Consider the following 24,944-nt stretch of genomic DNA (forward strand, 5'->3'; position numbering starts at 1 on the left):
ATTTGGGTGGGTTGCTGATGGACCTGGTTAAAGCATGGCTTCTCAAACTTGGCAGCACATTGAAATCAGGGGAAAACACTGATGCCTAGGCCCATTCCCAGAGATTCATATTTAGATGGTGTGGGTGCAGCCAGGCATATGAATTTTTGAAAGCTTCCCCAGTAGTTCGAATAGGCAGCAAAATTGGAGAATCACTGTTAACAGTGACTTTGGACAAAAACAGGATGATTTGCTTGTGTAGCCAATAACCTCTGGGCTGGTTCCTGCTGGGACAAAGCTGGCAGATGAGCTTTTGAAACCACTGGCGCTGGTCAGAGGTACTGTATGGGAAACCCAACAGTGCTTCTCTCAGGATGACCCTGGCAGAGATGATGCAGAGGAAAAGGAGGGCTTGTGAACTGGTGCTCTCTTGGGCTGTGGGCTGTATTTCACAGAGGCCCTGTCTGAGTCAGGAGGTGTACAAGTTTATTCCTGACACAAAGGGAAGACAGGGAGTGCTAGAACTCTGCTTGAATTCCTCTCCGGACACAAGAAAGTTCCATCGTCATGCTTTCTTTCAAGGTCAGAATCTATCCTTCTAAAGTACAGATACCTGGATATAGCACAGGTCTTTACACAATTTCTCCTTCTCCCTTTTTAATCCTGAAATTCATAGGATTAAATGGAAAGTGATGCCCTGAGGTTCATGACACAGAACCACTTATGCCAAACCCTTTGGGGGATTATATGGTGAAAGATAGGAATCAGGTTTCTTCTTTCAAGGAGCCGGCAGTTTAGCCAAGGAGATACAATCTGAACATATCAAATGTCAAAAATAGCAGGACAAAGGCTAATGCCAAAGGCAGCACGGCACTAAATGCTATGGGGGTTGAAAGGGAAGAATTGCAGTTGGGGGGCTGAGGTGACCGCTGACAGTGTTATGGGCTGGGGATATGGCTGCAGCCCGACAGGTGAGCAAGGAGCGGGAGGAAGAGTGAAGGGGGCGTGACTTCTAGGAAGTCACTCGGAGCAGAGGCATGGGGTGTGCCCTTGTGGGCTCAGCAGACCCTGAAAGACCTGAAATGGGTATAGCAGAATGTGCTGGGGAATGGTAGGAGCAGAACAGAGGAGCCATGCTGTTTTGTGGGGTCTTGAGCATCAGGTAAGGAGTGAGGACTGGAGCTATAACCCGAGGAAAGATGATTCTTTCTTGTGCAGCCATGATTCCCATGAACCATCCACCTTTTTTCTGGGTTTGCTCCAGATTTTTCTAAGAATGAAAATAATGCCATCATTACTAGTGCATGATAAGTCACTTCACTCGTGTCTGACTCTTTGCAACCCTATAGACTGTAGCCCAGCAGGCTCCTTTGTCCATGGGATTCTCCAGGCAAGAATACTGGAGTGGGTTGCCATGCCCTCCTCCAGGGGATCTTCCTGACCCAGGGATTGAACCTGAGTCTCTTACATCTCCTGCATTGGCAGGTGGGTCCTTTATCACTAGCACCACCAAAATGTAAAATATGTCTACTGAAAACTACTCATTAAATCTACATTTTCCACCCATTTATTAGTTTGATTGAAACAGCTATAGGACTACCAACAGGCATGGTAAGGACAGCTCAGTAGTTTCTTCTGAGACATTCCTTGTTTTCTGTTGGCTTATTTTGTCATCTATTTAACTAGGGTTCAATTAACACCTGATATGAAAATAACTGGTTGAAAGTGAAAAAAAACCCAGTTTGTATAAATATCAAATTTTATCCCTATGGAATAAACTTACATCCCAGATTGCTTAGGAGATTGATTGGATTTCAAGTTCCTCTCATTCTGACTTTTGAAATGTGTGTTATAAAAGTGCTTTCTCCTCAATTGCATTGGTACTGCCTTTGGCACTTATAGATTCATGGGACCATGTTCCTTCCCAAGACATGAGAATTTAGGACAGCCTCCATCATGGACCGCCATTGTTCACCCCTCAGCTTGCTTTAGTCCCTGAGCACTTCCTTTGCAATAACCTTAATTTCATCAACTGCTCATTATAAATCTATGTAACTTTCTTATCTCTATGAACCAGAATGGGAAAGGATCATATTATATGAGGGACCAATTGAAGAAACTGGTGAAGGCAAACAAGAGTTGAGCATTCTGTGCTCAGAGGCACATGTATTTGCCTGTGACTTTTCTCTGTGCTGAGAGATTAAAATCTCCTTGAGACAGGGACTGTCTTAAGTGTTTATTAAGAATTTGTAGAATTAAATATCAAGTCAAAAACATTGCGGTTTTTTAAAAGGCTTATTCTGTGGGAGATACCTAAGCCGCTAAGGATTTTATGTTCCTTCTTAATTATAAAGTGCAGGTGCCTCCCTTGAGGGCAAAATCTTCCTTGGAAATTTCTGCTGATATAAAGTCTGGCCAGAATTTTGAGATAGAGGGACATATCCTTTTCATTCCAGCTTCTCTGCTGCTCACTGTCTTTCTGGGAAAGTAAAGAAAAATCTGAGCGTGTCCCTTGGCAGCTCTTACTGTATCTGTTATCTCGTTTAAACAGGGAATACAAATGTGATCCCCAGCTCAACTGAAGACAAGCCCCACAGTTACAGATTTTCAGGAAAGTCTTCCTTATGGTCAACTTTTTTTCAGATCAAGCCCAGGCTAGACAGACAGTCTTTCTGTTTACTTAACAGTGGATTTTTTTTTTTTCTCTTTCAGACAGTCTTATTCATAGGGCATAGCCCTTCAGGGTTCCTGCCCTTATGCAGGAGTCTGTACCTCTACACCCCTTGAGGACCCAAGGCTTTGCATCTTCTTATCTTTTATCTCTTAGCCCTCCCATCTCCCACCAGTGTAGAGAATTCAGTGCTTTTCTGTGTTGGCTCCTGGGGTTTCCCTAGCTTCCTGGAGAGTTCATTTGTACATTTACAAAAGGTATTGGTTATCTGTTATCCAACACTTCTGGCTGCTATGTAATGAGGTAGTGTTCAGGTGATCTATGTTTTCATATTGCTAAATGAAAGTCTTAGATTTCATCCTTTTAAATAAAAAAAAAAAAACACCTTTTTTTATTACAGTGTAATTACTTTGCAATGTTGTGTTAGTGTCTTCTGTACAATGAAGTATGTTGGCTATACGTATACAGATAGGTTCCCTCTTGAGCCTCCCTCCCATTTCCCCATCCTACCCTTCTCGGTCATTGCAGAGCACCAAGCTGAGCTCCCTGTGCTGTGAAACAGCTTCCCACTAGCTAGCTATTTGACACATGACAGTGTATTTATGTCAGACCTAATCTCCCAATTCATCTCACCCTCCCCTTGCCCTTTGTGTCCACACATCTGTTCTATATATATGTCTGCATTTCTATTCTTGTTTTAAAAACAAACTTTTAAAAATTAGTTTAACATACATTCTGGAAAGTGCATAGAATGCAGTTTGTTGAATTTTCACAGCATGAACATGCAATGTATCTGCTGTTCATGTTAACTCACAGAAGTCATAGTGGCCCAGAAGGCCACTGAGGATCCTCAGTCATTGCTGTCCATCTCCCACAGGTAATACAGTTGTGAGTGTTGTGCAGTTTTATATAAATGGAACCATACAGAATGGCCTCCTTTCTTTCCCACCTTCTATATGTGAAATCCATCTGTGTTTTTGTGAGCAGCAGTCATTCTTTCTCACAGAAGCACAGTAGATCGTTCTATGAATGTACCAAAACCCATGCATTCCACTGTTGGTAGGCATCTGGACTGCTTCCGTGCACAGCATTTTTGCATGTGTCTTTTGGTGCACCTGTATATGCATTTCCACCAGGTCTATCCCAGGAGATGGGGTTGCTGGGCACACGGTACTCATGCTTTGGCTTTCCTGGATTTTGCCTAATAGTTTCCAGAGTCACTGTAGCAATTTCAGCCTCTCCAGCAATGTGTGAGAGTGCCAGTTGCTGCACAACCTTGCCAACACTTAATATGGACAGAAACAATAGAAGCTAGAAGTGGATGGAATGACATTTCCTAAAGCACTGGAAGTACATAACTGCCAACCTATAAATCTATACCAAGACTGTCAGTCTCCCTCCTCTGTACTCTCTTGTCTCCTGGCTGCCCGGCTCCTTCTGCATTCCTGTTTGTGCCTCCCAATTAAGACAAAGGCTCTGCTTAGCTTCTCCATCTCCCAGCAGGGTTTTCTGCCTGGCCTCTCAGCCTCTTCACCTGTGTATTAGCAAATGCCTCGAGGGCAGAATAGGTATAGAGTGTCAGGTGAAGCTTAATGCATTGTTGGTTTAGCTGGTATCTTACTCATCAAATCCTCTCTGCCTTGGTAGCTCACCTATGCTTTCACAAGATTTTGGTTGTTGTTTTAATATTATCCAGCTATTTTAGTTTTATGCTACCATTTCTTGGTTCATCTCAGGTGGCATTGGAATTCTCAAAATCACTCTTCAATTAGAACTTTCCAGCAACGTTTTAACCAAAAGTACTGCTATCAGCATAAGCAAGATTTTTTTTTTTTGTACCCTTAGAACATCTGAGGTCAAACTGAAAATCAGATTGATTATATTCTTTGTAGCCAAAGATGGAGAAGCTCTATACAATCAGCAAAAACAAGGCTGGGAGCTGACTATGGCTCAGATCATGAACTCCTTATTGCAAAATTCAGACTTAAATTGAAGAAAATAGGGAAAACCACTAGACCACTCAGGTATGACCTATATCAAATCCCTTATGATTATACAATGGAAGTGACAAATAGATTCAAGGGATTAGATCTGATAGACAGAGTCACTTAAGAACTCTGAACGCAGGTTTGTGACAAAGTGCAGGGTGCAGTGATCGAGACCATCCCCAAGAAAAAGAAATGCAAAAAGGCAAAATGCTTGTCTGAGGAGGCCTTACAAATAGCTATGAAAAGAAGAGAAGTGAAAGGCAAAGGAGAAAAGGAAAGATATACCCATTTGAATGCAGAGTTCCAAAGAAAGGAGAAATAAGAAAGCCTAACTCAGCGATCAATGCAAAGAAATAGAGGAAAACAATAGAATGGGAAAGACTAGAGATGTCTTCAAGAAAATTAGAGACACCAAGGGAAAATTTCATGAAAAGATGGGTACAATAAAGGACAGAAATAGTATGGACCTAACAGAAGCAGAAGATATTAAGAAAAGGTGACAAGAATACACAGAAGAACTATACAAAAAAAGATCTTCATGACCTAGATAACCATGATGGTGGGATCACTCACCTAGAATCAGACATCCTGGAATGTGAAGTCAAGTGGGCCTTAGGAAACATCACTATGAACAAAGCTAGTGGAGGTGATGGAATCCCAGTTGAGCTATTTCAGATCCTAAAAGATGATGCTGTGAAAGTGCTGCACTCAATATGCCAGCAAACTTGGAAAACTCAGCAGTGGCCACAGAACTGCAAAAGGTGAGTTTTCATTCCAGTCCTAAAGAAGGGGCAACACCAAAGAATGTTTAAACAACCGCACAATTGCACTCATCTCACACACTAGCAAAGTAATGCTCAAAATTCTCCAAGCCAGGTTTCAACAGTATGTGAACCGTGAACTGTGAAATTCCAGATGTTCAAGCTGGGTTTATAAAAGGCAAAGTAACAAGAGATCAAATTGCCAACATCTGCTGGATCATCAAAAAAGCAATAGAGTTCCAGAAAAACATCTACTTTTGCTTCATTGACTACGCCAAAGTCTTTGACTGTGTGGATCACAACAAATTGTGGAAAATTCTTCAAGAGATGGGAATACCAGGCCACCTGACCTGCCTCCTGAGAAATCTGTATGCAGGTCAAGAAGAAACAGTTAGAACTGGACATGGAACAACGGTCTGATTCCAAATCGCAAAAAGAGTACATCAAGGCTGTATACTCTCACCCTGCTTATTTAACTTATATTCAGAGTACCCTCTTCCAACAACACAAGAGAAGACTCTGCACATGGACATCACCAGATGGTCAACACCGAAATCAGATTGATTATATTCTTTGCAGCCAAAGATGGAGAAGCTCTATACAGTCAACAAAAACAAGACCAGGAGCTGACTGTGGCTCAGATCATGAACTTCTTATTGCCAAATTCAGACTTAAATTGAAGAAAGTAGGGAAAACCACTAGACCATTCAGGTATGACCTAAATCAAATCCCTTATGATTATACAGTGGAAGTGAGAAATAGATTTAAGGGCCTAGATCTGATAGAGTGCCTAATGAAATATGGAATGAGCTTCGTGACATTGTACAGGAGACAGGGATCAAGACCATCCCCATGGAAAAGAAATGCAAAAAAGCAAAATGGCTGTCTGGGGAGGCCTTACAAATAGCTGTGAAAAGAAGAGAAGCCAAAAGCAAAGGAGAAAAGGAAAGATATAAGCATCTGAATGCTAAGTTCCAAAGATAGCAAGAAGAGATAAGAAAGTGTTCCTCAGCGATCATTGCAAAGAAATAGAGGAAAACAACAGAATGGGAAAGACTAGAGATCTCTTCAAGAAAATTAGAGACACCAAGGGAACATTTCATGCAAAGATGGGCTCGATAAAGGACAGAAATGGCATGGACCTAACAGAAGCAGAAGATATGAAGAAGAGGTGGCAAGAATACACAGAAGAACTGTACAAAAAAGATCTTCACAACCCAGATAATCACGATGGTGTGATCACTGACCTAGAGCCAGACATCCTGGAATGTGAGTCAAGTGGGCCTTAGAAAGCATCACTACAAACAAAGCTAGTGGAGGTGATGGAATTCCACTTGAGCTATTCCAAATCCTGAAAGATGATGCTGTGAAAGTGCTGCACTCAATATGCCAGCAAATTTGGAAAACTCAGCAGTGGCCACAGGACTGGAAAAGGTCAGTTTTCATTCCAATCCCAAAGAAAGGCAATGCCAAAGAGTGCTCAGACTACCACACAATTGCACTCATCTCACACGCTAGTAAAGTAATGCTCAAAATTCTCCAAGCCAGGCTTCAGCAATACGTGAACCGTGAACTTCCAGATGTTCAAGCTGGTTTTAGAAAAGGCAGAGGAACCAGAGATCAAATTGCCAACATCTGCTGGATCATGGATAAAGCAAGAGAGTTCCAGAAAAACATCTATTTCTGCTTTATTGACTATGCCAAAGCCTTTGACTGTGTGGATCACAAGAAACTGTGGAAAATTCTGAAAGAGATGGGAATACCAGACCACCTGACCTGCCTCTTGAGAAATTTGTATGCAGGTCAGGAAGCAACAGTTAGAACTGGACATGGAACAACAGACTGGTTCCAAATTGGGAAAGGAGTACGTCAAGGCTGTATATTGTCACCCTGCTTCTTTCACTTCTATGCTGAGTACATCATGAGAAATGCTGGGCTGGAAGAAGCACAAGCTGGAATCAAGATTGCCGGGAGAAATATCAATAACCTCGGATATGCAGATGACACCACCCTTATGGCACAAAGTGAAGAGGAACTCAAAAGCCTCTTGATGAAAGTGAAAGTAGAGAGTGAAAAAGTTGGCTTAAAGCTCAACATTCAGAAAACGAAGATTATGGCATCCAGTCCCATCACTTCATGGGAAATAAATGGGGAAACAGTGGAAACAGTGTCAGACTTTATTTTTATGGGCTCCAAAATCACTGCAGAGAGTGACTACAGCCATGAAATTAAAAGACGCTTGCTCCTTGGAAGGAAAGTTATGACCAACCTAGATAGCATATTCAAAAGCAGAGATATTACTTTGCCAACAAAGGTTCGCCTAGTCAAGGCTATGGTTTTTCCTGTGATCGTGTATGGATGTGAGAGTTGGACTGTGAAGAAGGCTGAGCACCAAAGAATTGATGCTTTTGAACTGTGGTATTGGAGAAGACTCTTGAGAGTCCCTTGGACTGCAAGGAGATCCAACCAGTCCATTCTGAAGGAGATCAGCCCTGGGATTTCTTTGGAAGGAATGATGCTAAAGCTGAAACTCCAGTACTTTGGCCACCTGATGCAAAGAGTTGACTCATTGGAAAAGACTCTGATGCTGGGAGGGATTGGGGGCAGGAGGAGAAGGGGACAACAGGGCCTCTTGATGAAAGTGAAAGAGGAGAGTGAAAAAGTTGGCTTAAAACTCAACATTCAGAAAACTAAGACTATATTAAAAAGCAGAGACATTACTTTACCAACAAAGGTCTGTGTAGTCAAAGCTATGGTTTTTCCAGTAGTCATGTATGGATGTGAGAGTTGGACTAGAAAGAAAGCTGAGCTCCGAAGAATTGATGCTTTTGAACTGTGGTGTTGGAGAAGACTCTTGAGAATCCCTTGGACTGCAAGGACATCAAACCAGTCAATTCTAAAGGAAATAGCCCTGAAGATTCATTGGAAGGAGTGATGCTGAAGCTGAAACTCCAATACTTTGGCCACCTGATGCGGAGAATTGATTCATTAGAAAAGACCCTGATGCTGGGAAATATTGAAGGCAGGAGAAGGGGACGACATAAGATAAGATGGTTGGATGGTATCACGAACTCTATGGACATGGACTTGAGTAACCTCCAGGAGTTGGTGATGGACAGGGAAGCCTGGTGTGGTGCATTCCATGCGGTTGCAAAGAGTCGGACACGACTGAGCGACTGAACTGAACTAAGAGTATCTGACCTACTCCAACTCAGTGTTTTTTTCGAAATATTTTCTGTTAACAGAATTGCCTCAGATAGGAAGCATTGATTTGATGCTTTTGCGTTTCGCTTTGATTTTACCTACTGTCCACCATAAAGTTCTGTTTATCCTCACTCATGTTGCATCCTTTTCAGTCACCTTCTTAGTCTTTGTTGGAGATAAACGCATCACTCTCTGAGTTTCAGGGATTTGCGTTAAAGCAGAGATTCCTGAAGAGTGTCACTTGTCCTTAAGAACTGTGGATGGTGTTTTTAAAAATGAGAGAAGTAACCGTTTAGTAGTTTCTTCAAGAGATGCTGACTGCAGGGTAAAGGAGAGCAGTTATGACTCAATCTGGTTGAAAAGTACTTATTTACTTTTCCTTTCTGCCTTGAGACATGTCTTACTTTGAAAAAGAAAACAGTATATTTTTACAGGCCTGTGGATAGCAGTTGATAGCACTAGGAAAGCCATGAGATTAATCAGATTCCTGGACACCAGAGGAGAGCATGTGAACATTCCTAATTAGGGTACACCTTAAATAATTCAGCTTATCTGCAACTCATTTGTAGTTCATCTTTCTCGTAAGTCTATTTTCCTTCATTGTGGATTCTTTTTTTCTTTCACTTTCATTTAACGGAACTTAAAATTGAGATATCCATACAGAATAGTGAACAGCATGATGAATTTTTACAAACTGATCTTACCATGTGCGTGGCACCCAGATTAAGAAATTGACCGTATTCCACACCCCAGTATGTTCTAGCATGTCTGATTTCAGTCACTGTCCCTACCACCAAGGGCCCTGTTATGGGCTGAATTATGCCGTCCACAAATTCATTCCAGTACCCCCAAACGAAACTGTATTTGAAGGTGTTATTGGGGTAGATTCTAACCCAATACGACTAGCTCCTTATAAGAACAGATTAGGGCACAAATATGCAAAGGGAAGACCATGTAAAGATATAGAGAGAAGGTGATCATCTATAAGAAAGGTAAAGAGGCCTCAGAAGAAATTAACCTTGCAGACATCTTGATGTTGGACGTTTAGCCTCTAGACCTGTGAGAAAATAAATTTCTGTGGTTTAAGATCCCCAGACTGTGCTACTTTACTATGGCAACCCTAGAAAACTAAGGAAATTATCCTCCTGATTTCCAATAGCATAGATTAGTTTTGTTTCTTATCAAGTCTTTTAATAGGAGTGGAATCATACAGTATATACCATCTTGTATCTGAGTTCTTTCACTCAATATTATGGGAGATTCATTCATTTTGTTAGGTCTACTTCTAGGCAGTTCATTCTCATTGCTGTGTGAGTATATGCCATAACTTATTCATTCTACCACTGGGCATTTTTGTAGTTTCCAGGGTTTTTTTTTCTTGTATAAATAACTTTTCCATGAACATTCTAGTACTTATCTTTTTTGTTGGATGTATATCTAAGGGTGGATTACTGATTCCTAAGATACGCATAAGTTTAGATTTAGTAAATCCTGGCAAGCGATTTCCCAAAGCAGTTATACTATGTGAAGGTTGTGCTTCTGATTGAAATATAGTATTATTTCACTTTCAAATTTGAAGAGCTCACTCGAACTACAGAAATGGAATAGATGTTATAGATATCGTTGCTAAGTCGCTAAGTCGCTTCAGTCGTGTCCGACTCTGTGTGACCCCATAGACGGCAGCCCACCAGGCTCCCCCATCCCTGGGATTCTCCAGGCAAGAACACTGGAATGGGTTGCCATTTCCTTCTCCAATGCATGAAAGTGAAAAGTGAAAGTGAAGTCGTTCAGTCATGCCCGACCCTTAGCGACCCCATGGACTGTGGCCTACCAGGCTCCTCTGTCCATGGGATTTTCCAGGCAAGAGTACTGGAGTGGGGTGCCACTGCCTTCTCCAATAGATATCATAGAACTAAGTTAAAGAGTTAATTTGGTTCAACCTTGAGTTGAAGAGACCAGATATATATATATATATATTCTTTCCACCCATCCACCTATATTCTTAATACATTAAGCACCTGTTATATTATGCAAGGTCCTGTGCTGTATATTGGAGTGGGGGTGGGGAATGCCAACATACTCAAGAATGCACCTTAATCTCAAGAAGATTGTAATCTTGAACAGTTTATCTTAACTGAGAGTGGTTTTGCCCCTCAGAGGACATTTACTAATGTATAGAAACATTTTTGGTCATCACAGCTGGGGATGCTACTGGCATCTCGGAAGAAGGGGCCGCAGATGCTGATAAATATACTACATTGTACAAGTTAGTCTCCCAACCCAGAACTAGCTAACTCAAAATGTCAGAAATGTTGAGGATTTTTGGAAAGACAGAGCAGATGTATTTTTCTATTCCTCCTGCTAAGTACAACTAAATTCCTGAACATTATATATATTGGTGAAAAGAAAGACAGAAAAAGGCAGATTAGCTAAGGTCCTCATGACCCAAGAAGGTGAGTTCTCTGGGTTTTGTTTTTGTCCTATACATTCCAGACTTGGAAATGACAAAGCTGGAAACCTGGAAATACCACAGGCACCAAAATAATAAACTCCAACAAAAGTAATCTCTCTGTAGCCAAAGGACCAAGAAGGAGGCAGCCTGGAAAGAACAGAAATCTAGACATTAACCACTCCAGCCGAATACCACAGAGATCAGTTGTAGGTTACCACCACCCCCATGGTAACAAAGGCTTAGACTTCCACCATGAACAAGCTGTAATGAGACATACTAACCTCCCCTGAGATTCCCCTTGGGTGGTAATGAGGCCTCCCCCATGGTGTCAGTACAGACCATGTCTGGGACCTGGGCTTCTACCCTTATCCAACAGTAATGATGTTGTTCTTCTCCCCAGTCCCTGTTGGGAATATGTGAGAGGAGGCCAAGTGGAGAGTCAGGACTCCACTAGGGAGTGTGTGGTAATAAGGCCAGACTCCCATTAGTAGAGTGGCATCAGTTGAGGCCATGTGGGAATCATTAACAAGGCACTCCTACCACTCTTAGCCAAGAAGGTATCATAGGAGACCTAGTGGGGAGCTGGAAATCCCACCCAGAAGTAATGAGGAGAGCACTCTCAGTTGTGAAAGGAGACAGTAGGGAGCCTGGACTTGACTGCTAGCCAGCAGTAATGAGGCTGCAGACCCCCTCCCCCTACTGGGACTGAGTCAGAGGAAGTTAGCTAAAACATAAGGTTTAAATAAGATCTGAAATGTTATAATACCAAAATGTCTAGGTTTCAATAAAAAAATCACTTGTCATACCAGGAAGATCTCAAACAAAATGAAAAATGACAATTACTAACATCCAGTCCCATCACTTCAGGGTAAATAGATGGGGAACAATGAAAACAGTGAGAGACTTTATTTTATTGGGCTCCAAAATCTCTGCAGATGGTGACTGCAGTCATGAAATTAAAAGACACTTGCTCCTTGGAAGAAAAGCTATGACCAACCTAGACAGCATATTAAAAAGCAGAGACATTACTTTACCAACAAAGCTTTGTCTAGTCAAAGCTGTGGTTTTTCCCGTAGTCATGTATGGGTGTGAGAGTTGGACTATAAAGAAAGCTGCTGCAGCTGCTGCTGCTGCTGCTGCTAAGTCGCTTCAGTCGTGTCTGACTCTGTGCGACCCCATAGACGGCAGCCCACCAGGCCCTGCCGTCCCTGGTATTCTCCAGGCAAGAACACTGGAGTGGGTTGCCATTTCCTCCTCCAATGCATGAAAGTGAAAAGTGAAAATGAAGTTGCTCAGTCATGTCCCAGTGGGGTGCCATTGCCTTCTCCCAAAGAAAGCTGAGTGCTGAAGAATTGATGCTTTTGAACTGTGTTGTTGGAGAAAACTCTTGAGAGTCCCTTGGACCGCAAGGAGATCCAACCAGTTCATCCTAAAGGAAATCAGTCCTGAATATTCATTGGAAGGACTGATACTGAAGCTGAAACTTCAACACTTTGGCCACCTGATAAGAAAAAATGACTCATTGGAAGAGACCCTGATGCTGGGAGAGAATGAAGGTGGGAGGAAAAGGGGACAACAGAGGATGAGATGGTTGGATGGCATTACTGATGTGATGGACATGAGTTTGAGTAAGCTCCCGAAATTGGTGATGGACAGGGAAGTCTGGTGTGCTACAGTCTGTGGGGTCACAGAGTCCAACATGACTGAGTGACTGAACTGAACTGAGTAATGAGATAGCTACAAAGATGTTTGAATTAGCTAATAAAGATTTAAAGTAACCATAACAAAAATGTTTCAATGAACAAATACAAACACACTTGAAACAAATGAGAAATAAAATCTCAGCCAAAAAAAAAGAAAATATAAAGAAGAACCAAATGGAAATTTCAAAACGGTTAATACTATAGCTGAAATTAAAACAGCGTGGATGAGCTTATCAGTAGAATGGAAGAAACAGAGGAAAGAATCAGTGAACTGGAAGGTGGAACAATAGAAATTACCAAATTCTGAATAACAGAGAGGAAAAAAAAAAATTCCCTCCCAAAACAGAGCCTCAGGGATCTGCGGGAGTATAACAAAAGATTTAAACAATGTGTCATTAGAGTCTCAGAAAGGTAGAAAAAGGGCAGAGCTAAAAAAAGTACTCAAAGAATTATGGATGAAACTTTCCAAATTTAGCTAAAGATGAAATCCTGCAGATTTGAGAACTTGAGTGAACGCCAAAGAGGATAAAACTAAAGAAATCTACGCAAAGACACATAAGTCAAACTTCTGAAACTAAAAGAAAAATACTGAAAGATGAAGAGAGAAAAAACACCTTGTCAGAGAAAAATTATTTGACAGAAGTTCTCATCAGAAACCATCGAGGATGGAAGGAAATGGCACAACGTTTTTCAGGCATTAGAAAAGAAATAATGCAGAATCCCATATCCAGAGAAAATTTTGTTTGGGAAAGACAGGGGAAATAAGACATTCTCAGATGAAAGAAAACAAAAACTTTCTCACCAGCAGACCTACTCTAAAGGAATGGCCAAAGTAAGTTCTCTATACAGAAAGAAAATGATGAAAGAAGGAAACTTGGACTATCAGAAAGGAAGAAAAAACATGGTAAGCGAAAATATGTCTTTGATAGTACGATATGACCATACTTCTACTCTTGAGTTTTCTAAATTATGTTTGATGGTTGAAGCAAAATTTGTAGTGCTGTCTCATGTGGTTCTAAATGTATGTAAGGGATTATAGAAGACAATTATCTTACAAACAAGAGAGGGTAATAAGACATGAACAGAGGGAAGATTGCTATGCTTCACTTGAACTGATAAAATGATGCCAGCAGACTGTGATAAGTTATGTGTGTAACAATACCTGAGCAACCACTTAAAAAAAAAAAAAAGCTATAAAAAGAGATACATCCAAAAACACTGTAGAAAAATCAAAATGGAATTCTAGAAAGTGTTCACAGGAATGGAGGAAAAAGAAAATAGACAGAACAAGCAAACACAAAGCAGAACAAACAGAAAAGAAAAATTTAAATGGCAGAACTAAGTGCTACCATATAAATAATTACATTAAATGTAAAATTAAAGAAATGGATTGGCAGGGTGTACTAAAATACATAACCCAACTTTATGCTACTGTAAGAGACTGTGTGTGTGTGAATTTCATAAAAATTATATTTTGTGTTTTCCTGTAGTTGATCAAGTTCTCTTACCCACTTCTGATTTTAGCTGAATGCCTTTGAGTATCATAGTAAAAGACTTTTGTTTCACCACCTCTGGGAATTCCATGCAGTTGTGGAATACGAGATTTTAGAGGCTGAAACTAACCTGGTAGAAATTCAAATCCATCTTTTATCTTTTAGATAAAAGTCTTTGAAATCCTTTTACTGTGAAGTTATCAGCAGGCTTGATTCTCATGTAACCTCATTACTAACCCAAGGATTATTCAAAATGCATAGAGAGCAGGGCTCTGGGGCTGAATTTTTGTCAATCCTACCATCCAGTGATAAGTCACATGTGGTCCACCTAGCTCTGCTTGGGAAATTCTGCCTGCTTGCCCACCCTTCGCTCCTTGGAGATCGCGATATAAATTCAAGGCTTTCATAAGTTATCCACTAAAGAAAGCTGTTCAACTTTGAGCATTTCCAACACTTATTTAACTCCCGAATCCTTTTCCACACTCAGTTCAGTTCAGTTCAGTTCAGTCGCTCAGTCATGTCCGACTCTTTGCGACCCCATGAATTGCAGCACGCCGGGCCTCCCTGTCCATCACCAACTCCCGGAGTTCACTCAAAGTCACATCCATTGAGTCGGTGATGCCATCCAGCCATCTCATCCTCTGTTGTCTCCTTCTCCTCCTACCCCCAATTCCTCCCAGCATCAGAGTCTTTTCCAGTGAGTCAACTCTTCACATGAGGTGGCCAAAGTACTGGAGTTTCAGCTTTAGCATCAGTCCTTCCAAAGAACACCCAGGACTGATCTCCTTTAGAATGGACTGGTTGGATCTCCTTGCAGTCCAAGGGACTCTCAAGAGTCTTTTCCAACACCACAGTTCAAAAGCATCAATTCTTTGATGCTCAGCTTTCTTCATAGTCCAACTCTCACATCCATACATGACCACTGGAAAAGCCATAGCCTTGACTAGACAGACCTTTGTTGGCAAAGTAATGTCTCTGCTTTTGAATATGCTATCTAGGTTGGTCATAACTTTCCTTCCAAGGAGTAAGCGTCTTTTAATTTCATGGCTACAATCACCATCTGCAGTGATTGTAGCAAAAAAATAAAGTCTGACACTGTTTCCACTGTTTCCTCATCTATTTCCCATGAAGTGATGGGACCAGATGCCATGATCTTCGTTTTCTGAATGTTGAGCTTTAAGCCAACTTTTTCACTCTCCCCTTTCACCTTCATCAAGAGGCTCTTTAGTTCCTCTTCACTTTCTGCCATAAGGGTGGTGTCATCTGCATATCTGAGGTTATTGATATTTCTCCCAGCAATCTTGATTCCAGCTTGTGCTTCTTCCAGCCCAGTGTTTCTCATGATGTACTCTGCATGTAAGTTAAATAAGCAGGGTGACAATATACAGCCTTGATGTACTCCTTTTCCTATTTGGAACCAGTCTGTTGTTCCATGTCCAGTTCTAACTGTTGCTTCCTGACCTGCATATAGGTTTTTAACATTTCACAATTCACCTTGGATTTCGTGTTTTAAGAATGGATATTTCCAAGGGATTCACACTTCATATCTGAAGTCTCTATGGCTACAAGTAATGGGGTGTTCTCAATGTATCTTTGTTTTATGGATTGGACTTGTTGACATGTAAGAAAACAAATCTTAACCAGTCTCATCACTGATCACCATTTTCCCCACAGAATGGCAAGAATTGGCTTATTACATATTGGGCTTTTGCATATTGTCCTGAAAAAAAACAAACAGGTTCATCAATTGTCTCTACTTTCATTTAATTATTCCAGTTAATAAATTAAAAGAGTTTGTTATAGATATAAAAATATGAACAAAAAGTAGTAATATGAAGTTTACCCATTGTTATTTTAAGGCTTCCTTAAAACAAGATAATTCGATACTTGAGGGACAAAACCTAGTTTCCCAAACTGAAACCATGTAATGATTTACTTAGTCCATAAATGTATGATCTTATCTGCTCAGATTTACATGTGGAGCAATAAAACCTCTGGCAGCTGTTCCTGGTTGTCTGTGGGAAGAAGAGACAGAAGATAAGAACATTCCTGTTTTTATTGCTTTCTTGAATGTCTAAAAGTTGGGGTAGGGGCTGAGAAAGGCATCTATTAACATGGCCATAAACATCCAAGTCTGGTACTAAAGTAAGCCAGTCCTCTTTGGAAGGTGCGGTAAACCTCTCAGGGCACTGGCTTCCATTTGTTAAACACTGCTAAAGGCTTAAAAAATAAGTAAAAAATCATGCCACTTCCTCTTCATCAGAAAAGCAACCATTTCAATTTTAAAATATTTTAGAACTTTGAGAGAACCATCGCCAGCTGCAAAACTTTCAGATTTTCTTGTGAGCTCATAGGGTGACCTTAGTTTTACCTACTCCAAAGAGCCCCCAGATCCTGAGCTTCCCTGACCTGGGACTAGGAACTTCCCTGACCTGGTCCCAAATGATGAAATTCTGGTTGGGTGCAGTGTGAGAACAGCCCTTGGGGGAGGGCATTGACACAGACTCAATACAGGTACCCACACCAATGTCGGACACGTTTTTACCCTTAGCAAGACTCAAGCAGGCCACTCAGATTCTATTGGGTGAGGGTGTCTGGAAAGAATATTAAACCCCTGATTTTTATGACCCCCAGAATATGTCAGTGTGGTATTAGTTCATTCTCTGGGCCTAAAATTCCTGAGCTTTCTTCTCTTGACTTTAGTACTTTGGTGAGGGGAATTTTTATTGCCTAATAAATAATATCACAGAAGGTCATAATTCTATTTTAGCCACTAAATATCCAAAATGTATAAAGCATGCAAAGTTGGGTCCAAGATATGGATGAAAAACAGCTCGGTGGCATTTCTTGAGTTATTATTATTTTTTTCAATCTGACAGTGAAGCAGGAACATTCTCCTAAATCCCAGGCTTAGAAAGCTGAACACTGCCTAGAGGCCTTAAAGAATTACATTGACAAAGTCATTTTTCTTTATTCTTTAAATTCCAAGTTAAAAAATTCTCCATGGAATTTTGGAGGAAATCTCAAGTTTTCAGACTCCTAAGTTTAGAGGGACTCTGAAAACTCACTTCATGGTGTCCATCTGCCTTTTTGGAAAGAAACTGAAATCGCCCTGGGGGAAGATGACTCTTACTGCTGGATTAGTTTTCTCCTGTCATGAATTGTAGGATTCAACTGTGCTCATAGGCTAGAAGTTCTTTCTTTTGGATGAAGTCATTTTCTCCAGGTACAATGAGTGTGTTTTTAATCATTCTGTCATACTTGGGAATAGCTGTTTCCCAATCTTGTATATGGGCACACACATAAGGACACTTATACACACACTTGGATGGACACACACACACACCAGTCTCTGCTGTAGTCTTTTCTTTCCTTGAAGATCTTCATTACCTGTCTCACTTTTTTTCTTTTAACCTTGGTTTCTTTGGACTTTTCACCCCTTCGTCTTCCTGAAAATTATATGATTCCCACATCCTAAATCATTCCTCCAAACCTCTCGTGCCCTAAAAATAAAAATCAGTACCGTGGCAAAGTTTGGCAGTGGCAAAATTTGTTGGAAGACAGAGTAATACCACAAGGTCTTGGAGTATGAGGATTTTATGGGAGAGCAGTGTTATTCAGAAGGTCTCCTTCTGTCACAGTGAAGTGGATGTCTCCAAGGAGGTCTTGGGATTGGATATCAACTTAACGCAGTGTATGTTCAGGGTGCCATTAGATCTTAGTGTTGACATTCCTATTGTTTTGTTTTCATCCAGGTTGGGCTAATGTTTCCCATCTCAATTAACATCTGTTTTCCCTATTGACAGAGACTAGATACTGCTACACTCAGCACACCATGGAAGTCACAGGAAACAGCATCTCTGTCACCAAGCGCTGTGTTCCACTGGAAGACTGCTTGTCCACTGGCTGCAGAGACTCCGAGCATGAAGGCCACAAGGTCGGCAACCAAGCAAATGATGGGACACCATAGTCAGGCTTCCTCCTATCCAGATGCCCACTAGGGCTCATGAGCTCCATGAGCCTACTCCCCCGTGTAGGCTGACTTTTGACAGTCTTCATACCATTATGAAAAGATGCTTCCTTTCATGTTGGTGCTAAAAGAATAAAAACTTATATCAGGGTATAGGATAACCAGTATAAATTATATAAACACAACACCAGGAAAGTATTGAAAATTATTAAGTTCATTCAACTGAGGATGGACAAGGCAATTTAGCTTTGATAACTTTCTGTAAAGTGGAGCTCATATCTTTATTGGGACGTTGATTTGGAAGTTATCTGCTGGCTCCTGGGGTCACAAAGTGTCGGGCGTGATTGAGTGACTAACACTAAGACATTGGCTCCTGAGTCGTTTGAGCCGGTGACAGGAGACCCTGCTGTTTCCTGTGGATTTACTTTCCTTAAACTCCATCTGGTCCCTGGACAGAAGCACTCCGTGTAGAACAGACTTCAAAGGTAGCCTTGAAGGAAAATGGCAAGATTCAGAGAAGGGCAGCCAGGCTCAGGATTGGAGTGGGGGAACACCCCTACTCTCCCGCCATTCATGCCAAGCTAGCTGTACAGGTCTTGTATGTCAGTCCTTGACCTTGGAGGCTGCCCTTTTCTCCCCACTGGGCCACCTTCCTGGTGGCTTGAGGCAGCCCCCACTCTCACTATTAGTGGGGGCTTCTTTCTCCTAAGACAACACTCAATTTTCAAGTGACTTGTGAAATACACTAGGAATTCTTTTCTTTTTTTTTTTTTTTTGGTTTATTGAGAAATTATGGTCATAAATAATAATTGAAATATGAAACATAAACCCAAGGGTTTTACTTGACCAGACCCCTCTATCCCACTCCAAGCTAAGTTTGGCTTTCAGATATTATGGTGACACTTTACCAAGAAGGAAGCTGTAGGTCAGAGAAGTGATTCATGTGCTCAGGTGAATTAGTGACAGACAGAATCCAAACTCACTTCTGACCTTTGGTCTCTCTCTTCAACATCATGTCTTCCTAGTCCATGTCACCTGTGACCAAACTCAGATCTCTTTAAGATAACAACTGTGTAAGATATTAAACATCAAAGAGCTTTTCAAACATTACTGTGCATGTGAATCACTTGGGGATCTTGTTCAAATACAGATTCTAAATTGCTAAATTTTGGGTGAAGTGTGAGATTTTGCATTTCTAGTAACTTTGCAGTTGAAGCTGAGATTACTGTATGTGGGGAGCCATGGCCTAAAATAATTTCTGTCAATAATCTTTTGGGTTTTTTTTCTTATGCTGCATGAGGAAAGCAGTATAAAGCAGGAGTAACTGCATAAATGAAAGCCCTTCAAATTTTAACTTACCCATGGGAGTGGAGATAATTATGCAGACAGTTCTAATGAAAGTTAAATAATTTTAAATTAACTCGGTTGTAGGCATTTCACTTTCACTGTGAAAACGTGGCAAATTAATTACTATCTTAACAGCTTCCTCAAGTAGTCAGAGAGCCTCTCTGACAAACATAAGTTTTACAATTCCCATTTCACAGATGGAATAACTGAGACCTTGGAAGGCTGTAAAATGGTATAATAGCCACATGTTGTGCTCAGTTGTGTCCGACTCTTTGCGATCCTGTGGACTGTAGCTTGCCAGGCTACTCAGTCCATGGAATTCTCCAGGCTAGAATAATGGAGTGGGTTGCCATTCCCTTCTCCAGGGGGATCTTCCCCACCAGGATTGAACCCGGGTTTCCTGCATTGCACACAGATTCTATTACCATCTGAGCCACAAGGGAAACCCATAAGAACCATTTGGTAGGATGTGAGAAACAGAACGCATATCCCTAGAAGTTTAGTCTGGGCAGGAGGTTTTATTTTGATCACAACGCTTCCAGGTGAAATTTCATCCCACCCACTTAAACACAGAGTTGGTGTTTCCTTTGTAGAACAGGTAATTTTCATTTGCATCTTGCTGTGAAGGAGCCAATTCCTTCAAAACTCTCTGCCCCCTTCATCTGCCAGCTCCTCATCCCCCTTCTTTTTCTCTTCCTTTCTTTCAGGTCTGCACTTCCTGTTGTGAAGGAAATATCTGTAACTTGCCGCTCCCCCGAAATGAAACTGATGCCACATTTGCTACAACATCACCCATAAATCAGACGAATGGGCACCCACACTGCATGTCCGTGATAGTGTCCTGCTTGTGGGTGTGGTTGGGACTCACATTATAGCAGCTCAGAGGCACCCTGTAGTAGCAATCCCTGGGGGCCTTGAGGGTCCATAGTCATGCATGAGGCATTGGCCTGACAATAGTCACATATGTGAAAACACAGCACTCCAGATGTCTTCACAGCCAAGCACTTCTACTTACCACAAGGAACAAGCATTGCTTCAATGTAGTCATTTCAAGACCTCATCAAAGCAGCCTGCCCCCAAACAACGTCTGAATTCTATGCCATAAGCATTTGTTTTCGCTCCAAAACATAGTTTTTTGTTTACTGAGATCTGGGGCTCTTAATTTGCAATACATGCACAAACCACAGAAGTCCTGGGACCCTCTGAGATGTGTGTGCTCAGTCGCTCTGTTGTGTCTAATGCTTTGTGATCCCATGGACTATAACCCACCAGGCTCTTCTGTCCATGGAATTTCCTAGGCAAGAATACTGGAGTGGGGTGCCATTTCCTACTCCAGGGGATCTTTGCAACCCAGGGATTGAACCTGAGTCTCTTGTCTCCTGCATTGGCAGGTGGATTGTTTACCATTAGTGCCACCTGGGAAGCCCCATATGTTATATGGACGCATATAGATCTGTGTTCTTCAGGAGAAAGGTCAATGACCACTGATTTAGGTGGTCCAACCATGAATTCACTTATAGCTTTAGAGTTTTAAAAACTTTGATTCCCAAATGAATGGACAGTTTCCTTGGCAATTCTGATCTAAGTCCCTAGAAAAATAGTAAACAGTTTGTCCAATCTAATTGTCCCAATATTCTTCTCCCAGTGATAGGAATCATACTCCCTTTTTTCTGCATGGGATAAAAAAAGGCAATCATAAGGTTTTTTGTATGAGAGGAGAGGTGGCTGGAAAAGGATTTTTCCCAACTTAATTGAATTAGCATTCATAAGGTGGCTGTTTATCCCTTCATAAAATTGGTGAGATTAGCCTTGACTGGCACCTAATTTTGCTCCATGAAATTCTGGATTCTACTTGGACTAATAGGTATCCAAAGTGGCTGACAGCAAGATGGGCTTATTTCCTCCAAGCGTCAGCTTCTATTCAGGCATGGCTAATCGAGACAGAGAAATGATTTCAGAATGAAAGGAAGACGTGTGGAATTGATTCGTTTGTGAGTGGCCAGTCAGTGTCTCTGCCAAACCTTTCATCTGCAATTTACACTGCCCAAGAGCCTCCTTTGTTCTTTCTCTTCCAAATCCCCCATGACTTCAGGGAGAGGTTTCTGCATTATGTTGTCTCCAGATTGATAGGGAAAGAAGTCGTAATATCCCAGGATGAGAAGCAGGTGGGCCAGTAGGTTCATGATGAGAATAGTACAAAAACCCAGAGAGAAGTTTTTCTTGGATTCAGATGATTGCTTTTGAAGTAAATGGTAAAACTTTCACCATCCTTCCTATTTTTTTGGCACCTCAAGTTACAATTTTTTCTTCTTCCTTATAAATCACTTATATAATATTTATTTTTGTATGGCATAACTAGAAACTAAGGTATATTGTAAAAGATTCTTTATTCTGAACAAAACAATCAAATCAGAATGCCTATTTTTCAACGGTGGTAGAGCTTGTAATATATGTTCGTTGAAAGTTATCTATAATACTTGCATCAGTGTTGAAAAAACTTATGAAAAAGAGTAACGTGTTGGCCTCAGGGTTTTTGCTCATGGTTTCCTCAATGGTGCTGTCCGAGAAGTATTCAGGTGGTGACCATCACTGGTATGAGTTTCTCAGCAGGGTTGGGGCATATCTTTGCATGGACTTCGGTGGAATCATTACTGATTAGGAGGACAGTTGTTGGGGGCCATCTGCCCTGCACAGGAAGAGATCTTGAACTCATAAAATGAGATACCCCTCACCCCCGAAGGGACCAAATGGAAACTGACATCAGAAACTCTGATACAAAATCATTTTAATTGCATCAAATGGCCTTAATTCTGAGTTTGGTAGGCTTATCAATATGTTGCTTACAGTTGGGGTAGGGGAAGTAGAGGGAGAGAAAGCAAGACATTTATTTACTAAGCACCTCTTAGGTGCCAGACGCTAGGCTAAGCACTTTACTTGAGCTGGGTCATATAAGCCCTGTGAGAACCCTGTAAGGAATGTTACTAGTATTTATACTTGACAGATGAAGGTACTGAGGCTCTAAGAAGCTTTTCCTTCTGGTTTAGGTTATGTGGGATGAGGCAGGATGGAAGAGAAAGGGAAGATAGAATTGCCACCCCTAGGAAAACTTCCAGGCCTAACATCATGGGTATTTTTTCATCTTATATGTGGAATTTGTTTAGTCCTGCTTCTACAGGATGTCATTTGTGTGTGACCCCAGACAGTGTTTCTTCTTTGGGGGGTGAGGTATAGCTTCTTCATTCATTCCTTTTGCTGTCAAAGAGGAGGCAGGTTGGTCCTACATCTGAAGATGACATAAGACAATGACAGTTTGATGTTGTATATACCCACAAATACATTTTCATGCATGGGTCACTCTCCACTGACACCTTCCATGTACTGCATGTGATTAGAATAAGAGAGAAAGTCCAAATCTTGGTTCTTCATAAGAAGGCGCCTCTCCAAAGCCTCCCTGACTGGTGTGGAGGGACCGGGTCCGCAATGGTGCAAACTTACCTGCTGCCCAAGGGGTCACTGCAAACTCCACATGGTGTGGCTTTGTGCACCCATGTGCCTATAGAATGGCTGGTATTTCACTCTCTTCAAAGAAAGTAGTTTACTCACCAACCCCAGCCTCGAGGAGCCAAGGAAGGGCTATTCATGTGGAAGGTCCAGGACCAGTCATCCATCTGAATTTTCTACCACCTTAAATCTCATTAAACCCTACAGTTGGTGATGAAGTGCAAAGAGCCGCGATGTGTCTATGAACCTACGTGCCATTTATTTATTTTTAGACTTCTCACAGCATTCACGTCAATATGGGATTTAATGCCTAAATTTTGTAAATATTGTACATATTGTAAATCAATGAATAAAGATTTTAAGTGTATCTCACCAGGCTCCTCCCTGCAATGCACATGCCAACCAATGACTAAGGCACCTGGGTTACGTACAAGGCATTGACTGGGCTCTGTGTTGAAGGGAACTTCCTTCCAGGAGCTCACTTAGTTGTATAGACAAGAAATACATGCACGAAAAGACACAAGACAATTCACCCATGCCAAATGTTTCATACAGACAGTAAGTGCTGCAGAAAATCAAAGAAGGAAAGATTACCAGACCCTTCAATCAGATGTGCAGTTTCCCTAGACAATTTCTTTGTTAAATCAGGAAATAGAAAAAGGTGTGTGTGTGTGTATCTATATATTTAAGTGCTATCCCATTACCTCTTTATTTTCAAATTTTATTTTATTCTTGGGGTTGATTATATTAGTGATGATGCAATAGAAAACATTTTCCCTTGACAGTATCTTCTGCAACAGGAAACAAATATTTAAATAGTAAAAATGTCATTTTTAGCTATGCAACACTTTTATTGCATTTTTCTTAGTAAAATGATAGACATTGAAAATGACCTTGAAAAACTCCAGCTCATTTATGATTCCTGGTTATTCTTTAGCACCCTTTATTTTGAAATTTCCAGGAAAATACATGTTTTCCCCAAAGTTAGAGATTTTCTACTAGGCTCTGGATTGGTGATGTGGTTGGTGCTTATTAAGGTGTCACACTTACATGAATATAGCTCTTATTACTAACCTCTGTGAAAGGCTCTGTGGGTTTAAGGTTAACAGTGCTGTAGGTACACTGTGCTTTTATAGAAAATCTGGTTTTGAAAACATAGGTTTATGTGGTAACCCAATTTGGAGTTCCAAAAAGGATCCTTTGCTTTATAAAGGCCTTTTATATCCCCTTCGTAACACATTTATAAGATTTTATTTACAAATAATGTTCAGGGCGTATCAGGTATGTAAAGCTAGATGTGGTATCTTAGTTGCATTATGGTCACTTTTATCTGAAATACCAAAAGGGCTTTCACAAATATTTTAAAATAAATTACCTTTAACTTTCATAACTAGAGTGAAATATGTGAAAACTCTGAGTGTCTGCTATCAATCCACATTGTGACTGGGAGAACTTGATCTTAAGAGATTCAGCCAGTTTTCTAAGCTTGCATAGCAACTCGGGAGCAGGACTAAAGCATGAACATGAGCCAGTATGACTTTAGCCTGGTGTGTTCTTCACTGGAATCTGCTGAAAAACAGGTCTCTGAATTTTTTGAACATAAAATTTCTAACTTACAACTTAACATTACAAAACCAAGGCAGGTTTCCAAAGTGACTTTCAAATCAAGCCTTCATTTTCAGGGGTTACTCTCCGTAGCTCATTTTAGAATCATGGCTTTTCCCATTAGCAAATTACTATTGTTTTGTTATTTCCTTTCGCAAATTTTAATTCATTGCAGTTGTTGAAATTGGATGGGGGACAGTTGGTGGGAGGAGGAATATCTATATAGTTATATTTTAAGCTGACTAGAGACTTAAAATTCAGAAGCTGAGA

The 24,944-nt window shown here is 41.0% G+C and overlaps 1 protein-coding gene across 2 annotated transcripts in view; it reads left to right on the plus strand.

The window, feature by feature from the left end:
- The window catches only part of LYPD6 (LY6/PLAUR domain containing 6), a 132,378-nt gene extending 108,942 nt beyond the window's left edge, over positions 1–23,436 (plus strand). For both annotated transcript variants that reach the window (XM_086368570.1, XM_086368575.1), the window contains 2 exons: positions 18,058–18,188; positions 20,276–23,436. In XM_086368570.1, the coding sequence (XP_086224696.1) occupies positions 18,058–18,188; positions 20,276–20,443 (299 nt within the window). In that variant the 3' untranslated portion in view covers positions 20,444–23,436. The remainder of the gene's footprint in view (positions 1–18,057; positions 18,189–20,275) is intronic.
- Positions 23,437–24,944: the final 1,508 nt, after the last annotated feature.

The sequence above is a fragment of the Bos grunniens genome, chromosome 2 (assembly GCF_055505025.1).
Source record: "Bos grunniens cultivar Pamir isolate PY7600 chromosome 2, Bosgru_T2T1.0, whole genome shotgun sequence".
Lineage (NCBI taxonomy): Eukaryota > Metazoa > Chordata > Mammalia > Artiodactyla > Bovidae > Bos > Bos grunniens.